The 18,657-nt window shown below is 38.0% G+C and overlaps 1 protein-coding gene across 1 annotated transcript; it reads left to right on the top strand.

Moving 5' to 3' along the window:
- The first annotated feature begins 598 nt into the window (after positions 1-598).
- Positions 599-13,339, top strand: cacng4b (calcium channel, voltage-dependent, gamma subunit 4b). Its single transcript, XM_053612917.1, has 4 exons — positions 599-821; positions 11,145-11,228; positions 11,372-11,512; positions 12,050-13,339. Exons 1-4 carry the CDS (start codon positions 599-601, stop codon positions 12,568-12,570), a joined length of 969 nt encoding a protein of 322 aa, XP_053468892.1. The 3' UTR covers positions 12,571-13,339.
- Positions 13,340-18,657: the final 5,318 nt, after the last annotated feature.

Below are 18,657 nucleotides of genomic sequence, written 5' to 3' on the forward strand. Positions count from 1 at the left end.
GGGGGTTTCATATGAGTAAGAACATAATAAAGTCCACTGCATTTCTATTTCCACGAACAACAGAGCTACAAATTCACAGATCACAGATGAGGTCATTTCTGGAAGACAAGCTCGTTTCAGGCCCTACAGGATCTTAAGATCCCCCTCTTCCCATCAATCGAGTTAAAGAGGGTCTCCTACTGTTTGTTTCTCATTGGTTAGTGTGACTGAAGGTGGGGTTTGAGACTGAGCCATATGAAAAGCCATATCAGTTAGTCTGAGTAAACTCTAGACGGGAGAGAAGACAAGCGACTTGGTTTGTGCTAAAAAGAAAAAGAAAAAAAGAAAGAAAAAATGATTACAGTGAACCGCGGTGATTTAAAAGTGGCTCCCGCTGAGCGCAGTGACACGTGGAGGCGCCGCGCGCTTTTCCCCTCGCGCAAGTTTGCCGTGGCTCCGGGTGCGCGCGCTGACTAACCAGCCCTGACGCTCGAGCGCGGGAACAAAAGGAGCGCGAGCTGTGGCCAAACACACGCACGCGCGCACACACGCACACACGCACACGCGTGCGAGGGGGAAAAAAATAGAAAGGCCGAGTGAGAGATTATTATGAGGCGCGATGGCTTGGTGCGACCGTGCGGTTCAACTGCTCCTGGCCACCGTGGGTGCTTTCGTGGCGTTTAGCCTTATGACCATCGCTATCGGCACGGACTACTGGCTGTACTCCAGGGCGTATATTTGCAACGCGACCAATCTCACCTCGGACGACACTCAGTCTCAACCCAAGAAAACGCGCGGTGATCTCACGCACTCCGGGCTTTGGAGGATCTGCTGTATAGAAGGTACGGTAAGGGTCAGATACCTGATTCTTGTTTTCAACTGAAGGAAAACAAAAACAGCGCGAGAAAACTTGCAGTGAAACCTGTGTCACATTCAGACCGTCTTTTTGATTTTTTTTTTTGGGTAGACCGCATGATTAGTGTTAAAAGCACGCACTTCGTTTTGTGCGCAAAAACGCGTCGCGTGTGTCATGTCATTAGCGCGTGCAAGCTATAACCCAACAAACAGAGAACGTTTCCCTAACGTTAGCATTTGGTTCTCCTCTGATAAGTGTGTGTGTGTGGTGGTGGTGGTGGTGTGGGGTGTGTGTGGTGGTGGTGGTGGTGGTGTGGGGTGGGGTGGGGTGGGGGGATTCATAGAGTTCTATATTAGTTAACAAAGTTAACGCTGTACATTTAAGCAGACTTCCTGTTATGAGACCATAAAAAACGTTACTGGAACCTTACCTAACGATACCTAAAAACAAGCTTTTAACTCTTTAACGTTTTGTTTAAAAGTTCCCAGAACATTTCTTTGATCACTAAAACAGAACATTCCCAGAACGCTATGAAATGGTTCCCAACAAATAACCTAAGTAGAACCAAATGCTAAGGGAAATATTGCGTGTTTGTTGGGAATACTGCTAACAAGGGATGCGATATGGCAAAAAAATATCATACCGCGATACTCAAAGGCATTTTCACAATATCCAACACGTATCACAATATTTAGTTTTCTAACCAAGACCAGACTAACAGTGTTTATATATAAATATATAAATAGAAATATTGTATATTTCTATTATATATATATATGGTGCAAATAAGGATAAAAGTAATAAGACTAATAATTATGAGGAATAATGAAGCTGGTCAGAGTACTGACAATACCTGACGTAATTTGTGGTATTGATGTCATATCATTATCATATGCTGATAAAGGAAAACAAGGATAATTGAAAGCATGTTAACAAAGTTTAGCTCAAAAAGCCACCCAGCACTCATTCATAAATGTTTATAAGTTTAGCCTTCATAATAGAGCTTAAGACCTCTCTCTCTCTCACTCTGTCTTTGTCTGTCTCGCTCTCTCTCTCTCTCTCTCTCTCTCTTGGTTTGGAGAGGGGTGAATGGATTGCAAAGTGTATGCAGTCAAGAGTCTCCTCTTAAGTATCTGCCTTCATTCATGCCTTTATTGTATTTGATGCTGTTGCTTGGCAACAACGTGTCAGATATCGCTATGGTAACATGGCCAAGGTTTTAAAAATAGACAAATCTATTGCTTCTTGTCATTGTCCACCAAAAAAGAAAATGAGACACGCATTGCCTTTTTTCTCCCCAATGCAACATGATGCTGGTGACCCTGATTCAAGAGGAGGGACTAGCTTTCCCACTCATTATCTCACTCAGCCTTGTACACACAACAGAGAGAGAGTGCCATTTAATCACGAAAACATCACGATCCATCATACATATTCAAAGAGAATGGTAATGAAAAAGAACATTAAACTCATTTTGAAAGCAACTGCTTTTTTTTCTCATGATGGAGACATTTGTGTTCCTGGAGCTTTAACAAGGTTTCCTGGTGTGTGATTATACCTATCCAGTCAACAAGCGTGTAATCACATCACGATACAATAGCATCATTTATCAGGCCCAAGTAGTAAACAGCTGTTCTGTAGGGACTAAAACTGTGAATAAGACTCAAGGTGCTGAAGGTTGCTGAAATCCTGAAGGGAAACTGAAGTAATCACTGTATTACATTAGGGATATTTTGCATATCCTCAATGTATTTTCTTTAAGCTACAGTTGGACATATGTAAAGCTGGGTGATCTTGATATAATGATGACAATACACTTTTCTGATATATCAGTGGAGACATCAGTACTTTTATAAAACTGACCAACTCCACTGTTACTCAGTGTGACAAGTAATAGCTAGTTGGATGATATAGAAAATAATTTATTTCTGTAAATGTTAAATACAATTGTCATGGGGTGCGACGGTTTTTCTGCTGTTTTGCCTGGTGAAATGATGTATTATGGAAGAAATTTGCCATATCTCTTTTGTTCAAGAATATGCTAATTAAAAATCAACCCAGTGTAGCAAGAACGAACTTGAGAACATTTTGATGCGAATCCCTTAAAGGTCAATGATCAACCCAAAAAGGGCAAGACAGCTTGAGCATCGATATATGGCTGTCAGGAGGGCTTCTCGTAGCCCATGAGATAACATTTGCTTTGGGTCAGTATGGATCTGAGTCTTGAGTGTTTGTATTTGTTTTCCCTTGGTGATATAATCATTTCCTTTGCCAGGTTGGGGATGTTTCAAGGGCGGAAGTGCTGTCACTTCTCCATTCCCAGTGTGCGCCACAGATGTGTAATTAAAATGCAGCACTGAAAGGCCACGTAGTCTCTAATTAGCCATCGGGCTTGAATTCAGTGACTGAGTAATGGGAACGATTACAAGTTTGGAGCATGTGCCAGGCACAGCCTTCAAGCCCTTGACCTTCCCATGGCTCATTCTTGCATAATTTGGCACCTATTGCATTATACAGAGAAGAAGCATTGTAAGGACTGTAAAATAACAACAACAACAACAACAATAATAATAATAATAATAATAATAATAATAAAACAAAATCTCAATTTAAGGTGTAACACAATTCTACTATCTGTATCTGTTTATTACTCCAAATATCCATATCTCTCTGTAGATTTAAACCTGAAGTGGGCGTGGCATAAACCAGAAGTTTCTTCTTTCATTTTTTATTATCATTTGTTTATATAAAATATGGCCATACCACTGTGCCACAGGAAACACTGGAAAAACCCAGAGGTAGAAATGGCAGCACTGTCTGCATGGTGTGTGAATTCCGACCCTGACAGTTCCTCAACCTCAGCTACATCACTTGAGCTCATAACTGGTCTCAACTAGAGATGTGCAATTTTGTAATACTGCTCCTAGAGTTATTATTTTTGTTTGTACCTGTCTATGATGTGTTTTAACAAATTAAGTAAGCTCTATTTATCAAAAATACAAGCAAACTATTAGCCTAATTTAAACCACCACAACCAGGACCAGGCTAAGGATAAATGAATGCTGCATTTTCATGTTAATGAACGCTGATCTTGAAATGTTTGCCCTACAAGCTTCATATCTGACTGTTTGCTCATCCTTGCATGAAAGTAAAAACCTCCCACTCATGCAACTTTTTTGTTGCTTCCTGCATGGTCTCATTCCCGATGCACAAGTCTTGTCTTAGCCAGTTGCCCTATGAACCTTTTCTGGCAAGCTTTCTAACAAAAAAAAAAATAGTGCTGATCCTGTTCGCATCTGTATTTGTATCCTTTTAAAATATATTATCTGTTCATGTGCTCTTCAAAAAATCCAAACATGTCCTAGCAGAAACAGCACAATAGAAAATTTAACAGACCAATGATTGGCTCTGTCACCTTAATTCACGGGAACAGCAAAGTGCTCCCATGTGTCAAGCGGAGCCAGTGGTGTGACAGCTGTAGGCTGTGCAGGGATCAGTCTGGGCACTGCACGTGTCAGCTGGGGAGGTGGGATTGGAAAGGGAGGGTTCGCCGCCTGCTGTATTAAACCACAATGAAGATGTCATAGGAACCCTTGGAGACATTATGGAAATCGAATTGTTGAAACAGCCTGAGGTTGCCATGGAGAACATGCGCTCAGCACCGAGTGCTGTTACCTCCAGGCAGGCTTGAGGGACCGAGCTCTCATTTTGTCACACATCCAGATACACACACATACGGTCTCTTTCTCTGTCTGATGAGAGTGTTTCTGTTAGGTGAAGGGCTTTATTTCCTCTTTATGAGACTGGGCGCACCACAGACACTGGGCTAATAACTTTCACTCATAAATCAGCCATCTCAAGTCACTCAATTCGATCTCTCTACACACACTTTGTTCTCTAATACAAGGACTGAACCGCATGTCTGATGGATTTTGGATTGTCTACATTTGTATGAACTGCTTTTCAGTTTAACTGCCTGAAGAAACAATTACACCTATAAAACTATTAGTAGGATGTAAGGATGTATGAGGATATAAGGGTTTCTCAGGTTCAGGCTATGAAAGCTGTTCAGATATTTGACCAAGGAGAATTAATTAAATGGGTTTTAAGTGTTAGATAAGCACTATGCATTCTTCCACTATGAAGTAGAAAGAAATAGCTTAAACAAAAATTTAGGACATCCAGGGCCAAAAAAGTGCTTTTTTTAAAACTTTTTTTTTTTATTCATATTTGTATTCATTGCTTTTGAATGAAGGATAATAACTATATAAAGTAGTCCAAAGTATTTTTTTTTAAATAATGTTTTTCATATCAAGTAATGTTAAACGCTTTTCTGCACTACTAAAAATACACATCAACACAGAAATTTTGTAATCAGACATTCCACTATAACTGAGGAACTTATCACTTATCATATTGCTTTAAAATGGTAGAAGCAGTTGTAGAAGTGGCTGGAAATGCAAACTGAGTAATTACCAGTAATTACCACAGTAACTTACCAGTTTGCATGTATAATTTCCAGTTAAAAATCACAGTTTGACACCAGTCAACCCCAGTTCACTGTCATGCATAGTAGAAACGTATCCTGCAAATTACAAACTCAAGACCTTTTTCTGGGCTCTGTGTGATTAAAAATAGCCCAACCCTTCCCTAATCTGGTAGCAGTGAAAAAAGTTGCTGGTGCTGTTGATGCACCATGCCAGGAGACCAAATGGCAAAGCACCCTGTTTACGAAAATCCTTTTTACTTCAATTGAAGTTATTTTGTGATGTTACATTTTGGTGCAATGTTGTACATAAGTTTTAAAAAGTCTGTGGTAGGGATATCATTGCATGCTCACGTCTTTCACATGTTGATCCTATATTTGGTCATGACTCAGGAATAGTCTATTAGATTCCATTTGATAAAGAATGCTACATTTTTTTATACAGTCTACACACAGGTTGTCCAAGGTTCAGGCTGACTGGGGGGTCCTTACAATCAATTGATATGTAAATTAGGCCAGTTTTATTAAAATAGGTTGGACAAAAACATGTTAACATACAGTATACAGTATATTCACAAATATCATACTTGTGTATATATAAATGCATAAAATGGTACATATACAGTGGGGGAAATAAGTATTGGATGCGTCAAAAATTTTTTCAGTAAATATATTTCCAATGAGGCTATTCACATGAAACTTTCACCAGACATCAGTATTAACTCAAGAAATCCAGAAATTTAAATAATTTACACCATTAAAGTCCATAAATAAAGTTATGTGTAATAAAGTGGAATTATACAGGATGAAGTATTGAACATGCTAAAAAAAAGCAGTTCTCCAAGGCAAGGTAAGGCAAGGAACCTGCTGAAATCCATAAGTAATTAGAAAGTAATTATACCTCCTATCTGTGCAAATTAATATCAGCTGGGTTAGTAAATGGATGGTCTATTAAAAGGCTTTTTGTTACCAAGGTGTCACACAAGAAACAACTCATGATGGGTAAAAGCAAAAAGCTCTTCCAAGACGTTCACAACCTTATTGTTGTGAAACATATTGATGGAATCGGATACAGACGTATTTCAAAACTTCTGAATCCTCCAGTAAGCACCATTGGGGCCATTATCTCCAAGTGGAAGCAACATCACTCCGTCATCAACCGGCCATGCACAGGATCTCCTCACAAGATTTCTGACCAGGGAGTCAAAAGAATAGTCAGACGAGGAGCCCAAGAGCCAAGGACCACTCGGAAAGAGCTCCAGAAACACTTGGAGGCAGCAGGTGCCATCGTCACAGAGAACATAATAGGCAATGCACTCCACTGCTGATGCTCACCCCGCAAGACTCCATTACTAAAGAAAAGGCATATCGAAGCTTGTTTAAAGTTTGCTACAACTCATTTGGACAAGCCTATGAAATCGGAGAGTGTAGTCTGGTCAAAATTGAAAAAAACAAAAAAAGTTCAAAGCAAAATTGAACTTTTTGGCTGTCATACTACACACCGTGTGGAGAAGAAATGGCACTGCACTAGAGCTGCAACAACTAATCGATAAAAATCGATTATGAAAATTGTTGTCAACGAATCTCATTATCGATTAGTTGGTCTGTGCATAGCACATAGTACATTTACTCATTACGTTACTTTTGTTCCGACAACACGCTTCGGAGAGTAAATAATAAAGTTGTGTCCCAAATGACGTACTATACACTTACACTGTACATGGAGTACTCTACCGTCGAGTGTGAATTTTAGAAAGGTAATATCAAATGGAACACTAGCAGGTTTTTACTAACCGGAACTATAAGCCACTTCCTAGTCGATGGAGCTTGACGTCACACGCACGTAATGCAACACTGCTAGCTTTAGCATCAGAGTCACCAACAATGACTTTCTTCAGTTTACTGTTTCTGTCAGCGTTATCTTTTATTCCCAGCATGACCTCAGTCCTCATCAGACGGAGGCGAAATCGTCACGTGACTGAGGAAGAAAGTGTGCATCCTCTAAGTCCCCTAAGGCAGGGGAGCATTCTTTATTACACATCCCCGAGAAGATTTATAAATTTCATAAAGAGGAGTTTGTGTAGCATGGAAGCATGATAGTGATGCGGTCGCGAGTTGCTTAAAAGGTTTAATTTAATTCCTGTTTATTGTCATTACATGTTGTATTTGCGCGCTTGCAGTGTAAATTCTGTTGTTTATTATAACGGAAGTGGTTTGTTAGTAACGAGGCCACGTTGCTCCTCACGCGTGATGCAGACCTGGTGATAGAGTGTAGCGCGAGTAAGATCTGTAATGTCTAATTAAAACACTATGATCAAAAGTAAAATAATATGTCTAAAGGCACCAAGTAACAGAAACCACAAGGTGCAGTGAAAGTGAGTTTTTATTATTAATTTAGGACTGGAGTTTAATTCAGTGCTTTTTGTGCATCCATAAAAAATAATGCTATCTATCTATCTATCTATCTTTATATATATATTTATCTTATTTTCTTATTTAGTTAGTTTATATTTATGTTACAGTATCTCACAAAAGTGAGTACACCCCTCACATTTTTATAAATATTTGATTATATCTTTTATATAATCAGATCCTCAGAGAGTTCTTCGCCATGAGGTGCCATGTTGAACTTCCAGTAACCAGTATGAGGGAGTGTGAGAGAACACACCAAATTTAACACACCTGCTCCCCATTCATATCTGAGACCTTGTAACACTAACAAGTCACATGACACCAGGGAGGGAAAATGGCTAATTGGGTCCAATTTGGACGTTTTCACTTAGGGGTGTACTCACTTTTGTTGCCAGCGGTTTAGACATAAATGGCTGTGTGTTGAGTTATTTTGAGGAGACAGCAAATTTACACTGTTACACAAGCTGTACACTCACTACTTTACATTGTAGCAAAGTGTCATTTCTTCAGTGTTGTCACATGAAAAGATATAATCAAATATTTACAAAAATGTGAGGGGTGTACTCACTTTTGTGAGATACTGTAGATATAAGTACTTTACTTTAATTTTTTTATGGATTCACAAAAAGCACAGAATTAAACTACAGTCCTAAATTAATAATATATATTCTTGTGTGTGTGGGTGTTTGTGTGTTGGGTTCTTTTCTGTTTTGGACAAACAGTTGTGTAAAGTTTTAGTCTGAATTTATATTTGTAACACTCAGTTTGCGGATTTTATTTTAAATAAACCAAAAAAAAGGCACTGAAAGTTTGCCCCACCCCGTCCGATTAATTGAAAAAATAATCGGGCAACTAATCGATTATGAGAATAATCGTTAGTTGCAGCCCTACACTGCACATCACCCTTAAAAAACTATACCAGCAGTGAAGTTTGGAGGTGGAAGTATCATGGTGTAGGGTGTTTTTTCATCGCATGGTACTGGCAGTCTTCATATAATTGAAGGAACGATGAATGGAGCCCTTTGCCAGGAGATTCTAGAGAAGAATCTGCTGCCATCCACCAGGATGATGAAGATGAGACATGGGTGGACCTTCCAGCAGGACAACGATCCAAAGCATACAGCAAAGGAAACTCAATTGGTTTCAGAGAAAAAAAGGTGTTAGAATGGCCCAGTCAATCACCTGACTTAATCCAATTGAACAAGATATAATAACAATATGTTTAGAAGAACGGGCCACAATCCCACCTGAATACTGCGGCTGATTAATTTCTTCATACAGGAAGCATCTTGAAGCTGTTATTACAAACAAAGACTTCTCCACTAAGTATTAAATAAATTTCAGTTAGCGTGTTCAATACTTTTTTCCTGTGTTATTCCACTTTATTACACATAACTTCATTTATGGACTTTAATGTTTGGATTTCTTTATATGTATGGATTTCTTGAGTTAATGCCAAAGTCTGGTCAAAATTTCATGTGAATAGCCTCATTGGAAATATATTTACTGAATTTTTTTTTGACGCATTCAATACTTATTTCCCCTGCTGTATGAGTATAAAAGATTTGTCACAGCTTTTCGTATACAGTAATGCTGCTCTTGCTAGCCGAAGACAGCTCACAGAACAATCCTGAAATTTTTATTTTTTTTTTTTACTACAATGACTAGACGAGAAAATGTGGCCTAGTTTCTCAGACCTATTTAATACTAATTAATTTGATGCTACTTTTTAACCACCAGACCCAATTAATGCCAAGCTGGGCCACAAAAGCTGTGTCAAAGGGTGCAGTCTGCCTCGCTTCACATAGAGCTCAGGGAGAAGAAGACATACCACTGCACATTGCTGATAAACTCTATTTTGACGGTACTGTTTGAGATATGGGCTTTACGTTGTACAGGAAGATATTTAGTAACTGCCATATTACGTCACAACTTCTTGCTTTCCAGGGAGAACTGTGTTAAAACTGTTTTCTTATAAAAGTGTTTTCTTATCTGTCTTACATATCTCTCCTGTTAGTTTAGGTAAACTTAAATAATATAATGTTCTCAAATCATTTTTCAAAGTCTCAAATAAATTTGATATAGATATACATTCCCCTCTGAAAGTACTGGAATGGTAAGGCCAATTCTATTGCTTTTTCTATACACTTGAGACATTTGAGTTTGAGATTAAAAGATGAACATGAGACAACAGATCAGAATTTCAGCTTTCGTTTCCTGATATTTACATCTAGATGCGTTAAAGAACTTAAAACATGTTACCTTTGGTGTCAGACCACCCAATTTTTTATTTTGGTGAGCAAAGGTAACTGAACAGATAGTATTAAAATAAATGTAAATAAATAACACTTAATATTTGGTTGCATATCCATGCTTGCAATAACTGTGACCCACTGACATCACCAAAGTGATGCATTCTTCTTTTGTGATGCTTTCCCAGGCTTGAAGTTGTTTGTTTTGTGGGGTTTCTCCCTTCAGTCTCCTCTTCAGGAGGTGAAATGCATGCGCAATTGGGTCTGGTGATTGATTTGGCCAGTGTAAAGCCTTCCACATTTTTTCCTGATGAAGTCCTTTGTTGAGGTAGCAGTGTATTTTGGATCATTGTTGCAGCAGCATGATAAAGTTCCTCCCAATTAGATTGGATGCATTTCTTCGTAAATTGGCAGACAGAATGTTCTGTAAACTTCTGAATTAATTCTGCTGCTACCATCATGAGTTACATCATCAATACATTTTAGTGAGCCGGTTCTAGAAGCAGCCATGCAAGCCCAAGTCTTGACACTACCTGCACTGTGCGTGACTGATGAGCTTGTATGTTTTGGATCATGAGCAGATCCTTTCTTTCTCCACACTTTGGCCTTTCCATAACTTTGGTAGAGGTTAATCTTGGTTCCAGAACTTTATGGCTCATTTCTGTATTTCTCTGTGAATTTCAATCTGGCTTCCTGATTCTCACTGCTGATGAGTGGTTTGCATCTTGTGGTATGGCCTCTATATTTCTGCTCTCAAAGTCTTCTTTGAATTGTGGATTGTGATACCTTCACCCAATTTTTCTGTCATCAGCTGTTGTTTCCTTGGCCGACCATCTTTGGTTGTTAGTACACCAGTGGTTTCTTTCTTTTTCAGGACATTTCAAATTGTTTTATTTACTATGCCAAATGCTTGTGCAATGGCTCTGGTAAGGAATTTAAGGAATATAGCATGGGTTATGCTATATCTCCGAATTCAACAAACTCATTCATGCTTTAGTATTTACTCACCTAAACTACTATAATTGTATAATTGAACTACCTAAAGCCATAACCAATAAACTACAGCTTGTGCAAAATGCAGCAGCTAGATATTACATTATATCTAATAACTGATATATCACTCCATCGTAACTGTAACTACAACTTTATTAATCTTTAGGTCTCAACAAAGGAAGCTGTTACCGTATCAATCATTTTCCAAATGACAACGACTATGACACCGACAGCTCAGAATACCTCCTACGTGAGTGACTTTCTTTTAAACAATATTTGGCCTTTTTAAACACTGTTTCAGTTCTCCACCTATAATGTGCATGTCATGCTTGTAAAACAAAATGAATACAGTATTTGGCAACTAACCACAGACCTGGTTGTGTGTGTGTTTAGGTATAGTACGTGCCTCCAGTGTGTTCCCCATTCTCAGTACCGTTCTACTATTTCTTGGGGGGCTGTGTGTGGGAGTAGGACGCATCTACTACAAGAGGAATAACATTTTGCTCAGTGCAGGGATCCTGTTTGTGGCAGCAGGTAAACCACACAGATTTATCAGTCTTTGTTGCATGACATAGTGGCCTATAAATCATCTGCATGGAAGATTTTTACCAACAGTTCTGATATTGGTATAAGGTATTGGTTCGATATCACTCATAAAATATGTTACGATCTGATACCACATGATGCTGTGTAACATAAGATCTGAAGGTATTTCATAATTACTGTTCAAAGTGCTCTGTGAAAATATCAAGAGGAGGTATTACAGCAGCTTTATTTTCATTGCTAGCAGCACACATAGCAACCATGATAAACAAACCTTTTTTTTAATGGTCCAGGAGGTCCCTTATTGCTTAACACTAAGTAGGGTGCTCATTTTGGTATCAGTATTGGTATTGATGAGTACTCGATCTGGAAAAAAATTGGTATTGATGCATCCCTCATTTTTTACTTTTTTATTGAACTTCAATGAGTTTAATTTATGAACAACATGAAATTAAAATATTCAATCAAGTTTGAGCAAGAAGACCAAACAATATAATTCTTTGCACTAATATCTCTATAATGTTTTAGGTTTGAGCAACATTATTGGGATCATCGTTTACATCTCCAGCAACACTGGTGATCCCAGCGACAAGCGCGATGAGGACAAGAAGAGCCAATACAATTACGGCTGGTCGTTCTACTTTGGAGCTCTCTCGTTCATCGTCGCGGAGGCGGTTGCTGTCCTCGCTGTGAACATCTACATCGAAAAGCACAAAGAGGTGCGCTGCCAGGCACGACGAGAGTTTATCAAGTCTACCTCATCCTCCTCACCATACTCGCGCATGTCCAGTTTCCGCTTCAGGCGGCGACAATCGCGCTCCAGCTCGCGCTCTTCAGAAGCGTCCCGTGAGGCCTCTCCAGTTGGGATAAAGATGGTGAGCTCCGTGCCTCTGGGTGAGATCAACATGTACACCCTGAGCAGAGACCCGCTGAAATCGGGCACTGACAGCTCCTATAGCCCTGAACATGACTCTGGATTCCTGCAGGTGCACAACTGTTTTCCCAAAGACTTGAATGACAGCATCAACAGGAGGACAACTCCAGTATGAGAGAACTTCATGACAGGAATATCATAGAAATAAAGTGTCTTGGCCATATAACATGGGAGCACCATTGAGGCCTAATGGCTTAGTAGAAGCACTAGTTCAATTTTTGCGATGATTCAACTACCTAAGGATGACTGCCTTTGATAGGGGAATTTGGATGGGCTTCAACGACAGCATTTAATCCTTAAATTTCAATTGCACCAATGTTTTGGCCCAAGTGGTTCCTCTTTGCAGTGTTAGTAAGAAAGAATATAAAAGACTAGCTGTGGTAGACTTGTATAGCTAATTCCATCCATTTTACAAACAATCTTTGAGTAGTGCATTGTGGAATTATATAAAGTGTGAAATTTCAACAAACAAATCTACTTTGATAGGAACTCTTATTCTCTGTATGAGTCATAGATGCAGTGGAGATTCACAAACCACCATTTTAAATATGACTGTCCAAATATAAAATGGTGCTACAGGAAGTAGTCTCACAGGTTAAGCCTTCCCCTTCTTGTGTATTTTGTATATACTTGAACCCTGTATTGCCTTGTCCGTGTCACACGTCTGTAAACACAACTGCCCTAACATAATCTGTGTGCCTCTCTGCTTACCAGGATCAGCGGTTTTAGCTGATCTAAGCTGTAGGTATTTTCACTGCAGAGAATATTATGTTTAATTATTTTTGTGAAACTAGAAATAACCTAGGCTTACACATACTGAAACTACAGAATGATTATGATACAAAAGAGAAAATACAAGGCAAGCACAAAGTATTTCAGTACTGTGAAGGTTTATATAATATTTTTAATTACAACACTGATAATGTGCCATCAGCTGTCAGTTTAAACCCACTTATGTGTTGTTCTCTGTGGTGAATGAATTGAAGACGAATGCTATTTCACTGCCGTCATTCTCGGCAAAAAGGACCTTGGAGTCTCAAATGTGGGTTAAATCAAAATGTATTCTGATGGTGTTATGAATCAGATCTGGATGTTATCTGAATGATTGCTGTGCCTCTCCTCCATGCTGGTGCAGCCCTGTGTAAATCTGAATCGTGTGCTACTGGGACTGTGACATTGTGAAAGTCTAAAGATAAACGTTGGGCTGAGAAATGTCAGACATCCAGAACTGAAAGAGCCCGTCAGCATTGAGAGGCATTTCAATGGTGCAGTGCGTTTCCCGATAACAAGAAGAATGAAAGACTGTCAGTTGCATCAATGAGGCCAAACCAGCGCTTCAACTGTGTCTTAGTTTTGTGAGCCTTATGATTGGAATTCCTTTCAAATCTATGTGCCAGCCAGAACTGTACTTTGTCACTGTTTATTTTTTCAATATAACAGCATGTCTGTGGTACAACCTCTTACTTTGTCATTTATGTTTACAAGGACACTTCTGGTGGTGAGAGAATAATGTACAGTTTTCACTCAAACGCATATTGCTGACTGACTCATCATGGGACAAATCATGTCAGTTACTTGTGTATATATGGCTACCTTCATTTACTAAGACATTTTTTACATGAGCTTAGAACCATACCTCTGCATAGAATGATGTATGGTTGGCTGTCTTGAATATTGGCATTTCCTATGATCTTTTGACTGTGCGTGCTATAGCTATTATAATCAGAGTGGTTCCAAAGGCCTTTCTGGCACTTTGGTAACATAATCACGATTACATGCCTATAATGCTCTGTTTTTCTCAAAGAAGACATTTTCTCTCCTCAGCTTTGTTCTTTTCTGGTGTTCTCAGTATAACACTTCCACTAACAACGTCACTATAACCTTGCTCACTTAAATAAATTAAGTCAGGGCACATGTTTTGCTTGTATGTGTATATTTTTATTTTGTCTGGGGTTAAACATATGGTCCTACAATTTTACGGCTTTACAATTTAAAAAATGACCTACTGAACTGAAAAATGCCACCAATGATGTTTATTCATTGTTAACTGTCTATAAATTCCTTACAATCTGATGATGGGCCTGTTTTATGACACACACTGAGAAAAATCTAAAAGTGTCTGTTAAGATATGATAAATAAAAACAAAAAACAAAATTATATCAGTTGAAAAGTTTGCATCTACCTTCCTGAATGGGAATATAATCTAATATTTTTAATATGCACCTTGTGCTTTTATCATCCTGTCCAAAGTCTTGTATCCCTTAGTTGTAATATTTGCCCCCATTTTCATCCTGACTTTTATTTTTTCAGGACAAACTGTCAGTGTGCTTGGCCAATCGATACTCGATCCTCTTGACATATCTGTTGACACTGTGATAAGTGCCATGCACTGCATTATTTAGATCAGCTCTGGAGGACATGAGAGTCACAGCAAAGCATTTTAAGAATATTATTTTGCTGATTTTGGATTGTTTTATTGACAGTTTGGGTTGCCTCATTGACATCAACATTTTTAACTTTTAAGATCTTATCATTTTTTTGTAAAAGAAATGTACATTTTCCTTGTTTCACCATGAAACCATGGGGGATGCAACCTTTTGTATTCATCTGTAAGTAAGCTTACTAAAAAAGTTTTTTCCATCGACTAACTTGGCCAAAGCTAACATTTTGCTTAAGCTAACTGATTTAAAAATGTACTATTAATAAACCTTCAGGACAAATTTAAATTACACTTGCCATTTTGTTTGCAAGAATGAGCTATACCTTGATATAGATTCAAAAACTTTAACAATTCTTATCAATTTGCCTTGATCAGTTATTAATAACTGATAAACAAAAATCAGCCCCAAAGTAAAATTATTGATACAATATGTTTACATGAATTCCACTATTTGCTGTACAGAGTTCTGTTTATACAGTCACCAGTCATTTTATATACTATAGTAATACTGGGTAGAACTCCTTTTTGCTCACAACAGCTGTAATTTGTATTGTGCATTCTGCTTGATGCTTTTCTGCTTGCAAATAGTAATTATTTCAGTTACTATAGTCTTTCAACTCAAATCAGTCTGGCCATTCTCCTCTGAAGGCTCTCATCAACAATGATTCTGATGTTGTCAAAATCATCAACCCCCCCCCCCCCCCCCCCCCCCCAAAAAAAGACTGCTGTGCATAAAAATCCCAGGAGATCAACAGTTTCTGGAATACTCAAACCAACCTGTCAGGCACCCCCACTCATGCCACCATCTTTGGATGTTTCTTGAGAACATTAATTGAAGCCCTTGACCTGTATGTGTATGATTTTATGCATTGTGCTGCTGCCACATGATTAGCATGAATGATGAACGTGTACTGGTGTACTATTAAAGTGGCCGGTATAAGCAACTTGCAGCAGATGTTCAACTGCATAGTGTACAAAGTATGTTTAAGCACTAATTTTCATTATCAGCCTTTATTGCTAGATCCGCTATAATTATCAAGGGCACCCCAAAATATGTGTAACTTGAGAATGTTAGCAGTTGTGTACATTTTCTATGTGTAGAAAATGTAGTGTAGCACTGTGTGATGAACATCTGCAAAAGGAAAATCACATTGCAATGAAGTGCATTGCTTTTAGATTATTAATGCTTATACTACTACATTTATTAGTATTTTTTTACAGTACACATTGCTACTTTTATATTAATGAACCTTACATTATTACTTTTAACATACTAAAGCTTACATTTCTATTTCTATATTATCACTGCCTACATTACTACTATTATATTACTTTTAAGACTTACATTGCTACTTTATTAATGCTTATATTACTAGCTTCACTTTACTAATGTTTACATTTCTACTTTTACCTTACTACATTTACAGTATTAATGCTTATATTACTAATTTTACATTACTACAGTTACATTATTAATGCTTATGTTACTACTTGTACATTATTAATGCTTACATAACTAACACTTACATTACTACTTTTACATTACTAATGTTTCCATTGTTACTTTTTCATTACTATGGAAACATTACTACTTTCACATTATGAATGCTTACATTATTACTTTTTTTTTTTTTGCTACAGTTTACATTAATATTTTTATATTACTAAGTCTTACATTACTACACTGCCATGCTAAGCATTATTTTCCCACCATTGCTGATCAACCAGACAGCATACATTAAATACAAATTGTAAAAGATAGATAGATAGATAAATTATTTTTTTTTTGTATTCTTATTGCTTAAGAAACATGAAGCACAAATATATAAAAGAAAAAACATAACAGAGATGCCAGTACAACTGACAGAAGTGAATATTAGAGAGTTTTTTTGTTTTTTTTTAATTAAAAAACAGCAAGCAGGCAAATCATGGCAGCAGATTATTCTGTTATTCAGCATTACATACATGTCTTAAAATAGTTCTTTTGGACCATACCTACCCAGCAGTCAACTGTGCTTTTTTACCCCATTGATTCTAGTGATGCTACATTCTAAGCAGATTATGTTATGAAAGGCGAGTTTCCAGAACTGTTGTGGATTGGTGTCCGGTGTAAACCATAGTTGTAGGATAGTAATGTTTTTATGCTGCTGTGAAGCCTGACATCAAAAATCTTTTCTGCGCTAATGTGAAATGATAGGGTGACTCGTCATTTAGCAGTAGCAAACAGGGATCTAGATGAAATTGGAGCCCACTGGAGCCCATATATTCCCAAAAGCGCATAATGGTTAGGCAGTCCCATAATATATGCAGAAAAGTGCCTGTAGCATATAAATAAATAAATTCTTCACAATGGCTTTGTTTTTATCCTACATGACCTTTATGGTGATGGCCCAGGGGCTTAAGCAAGCTAATTTTGTATGAATAATATTGCACATTACTAGGAAATACATAGAGTGTGCACATCTCAGGCATATCAAATGCCACTTTTCCCCCTGTTGCATATTACAGTATTCCAATTATTATTGTCTTTCCATTCAACAAATATTACACTCACACATGCACAAAGAAAAACACCTATGGACTCTGAAGGCTGGATTGCTGATTGTGGATAAGCGGCCTCTCAGCTTGTCAAAGAGAAGCCAAGGTGCCATAATGTTGATGGTGATTAGAGGAGACTGAGTGAGATGTCTTTCAGCTGTCAGTCAAGCTGTTGCTGGTGACCTATGGGACCAGTGTACACAAAGTGTCTCAGAGAAGGAGCGGTAATCTATGATTAGATTTATATCTGTCCAAGCAGATGTCAGCCCCCATTTCATCACAAAAGCTGATCCAGAAACAATATTGCATAGGTCTTTCTTTACCGCATGGTTTATTGTTATTGCTTAACATATAAACTGGGGTCACTTTGAGGCTGAATAAGGAGGAAAGCCATTGGAATACAGGTCATTGAGTAAATACCAAAGGTTTGCTGTTTAGTGTTACAACTACAATTGCCACTTCAAATGCCCTACACATCTTTAGTCTGTGGATGATAAAGCTTTTTGAAACAGAAAAACAACATCTAAGACTTGTAGAGAAATAAATGCAAGTGTGATTTTGTATGCAGGTACATTTCCTTACTAATACTAATACTTAGTACAAATGGATTGTACCCAAGGGTAGTAAAGTGCAAAATGTTCCATATATAGCATTTGGACTGTTCTGGTGAGGCCTCTCTATTTTTTCCGAAGAAACTGAAGGCTGTGAAAGGCTTGTCAGTGACAAAAATGGGCCAGAGTCCTTTAAAGTGGGCCATAGCACTTTATAAAAAGCAGCAACATAAATGGTAGCCATTGCATAAGAAGATATAATGGTGGATTCACATACACTCTCAGAAATAAAGGTTTCAAACTGCCCTTTTCATTGTCACAGGGGAGGTACCATCAAGGTTAAATCTTTTGTACCTTTAGTAGGTATCTTTTACCTGGGAGGTGCCTGTGTTGTACCTTTAATTAGCGTTTAGAGTAAAGCTGTAAAAGGTACATCAGTGGTCCTTAAGGTACAAATATGAACCTTAAATTATTTTTAAAGGTGTACTATGGAAGATGCATAAAGGTACAAAAGATGTATCCTTGATGGTACCATCTCAGTGAGAAAATTACCTTTAGTACCTTTATTTCTGAGAATGTGGGAGTGGCACTTAATAAAGAGACAACGGCACGTGATTTTGTCGTAAACTGTCGGGTTTATAGTGCCATCACTTGAGTTAAGTATGAGTTCAT

Source organism: Ictalurus furcatus, chromosome 2 (assembly GCF_023375685.1).
Source record: "Ictalurus furcatus strain D&B chromosome 2, Billie_1.0, whole genome shotgun sequence".
Classification (NCBI taxonomy): Eukaryota; Metazoa; Chordata; class Actinopteri; order Siluriformes; family Ictaluridae; genus Ictalurus; species Ictalurus furcatus.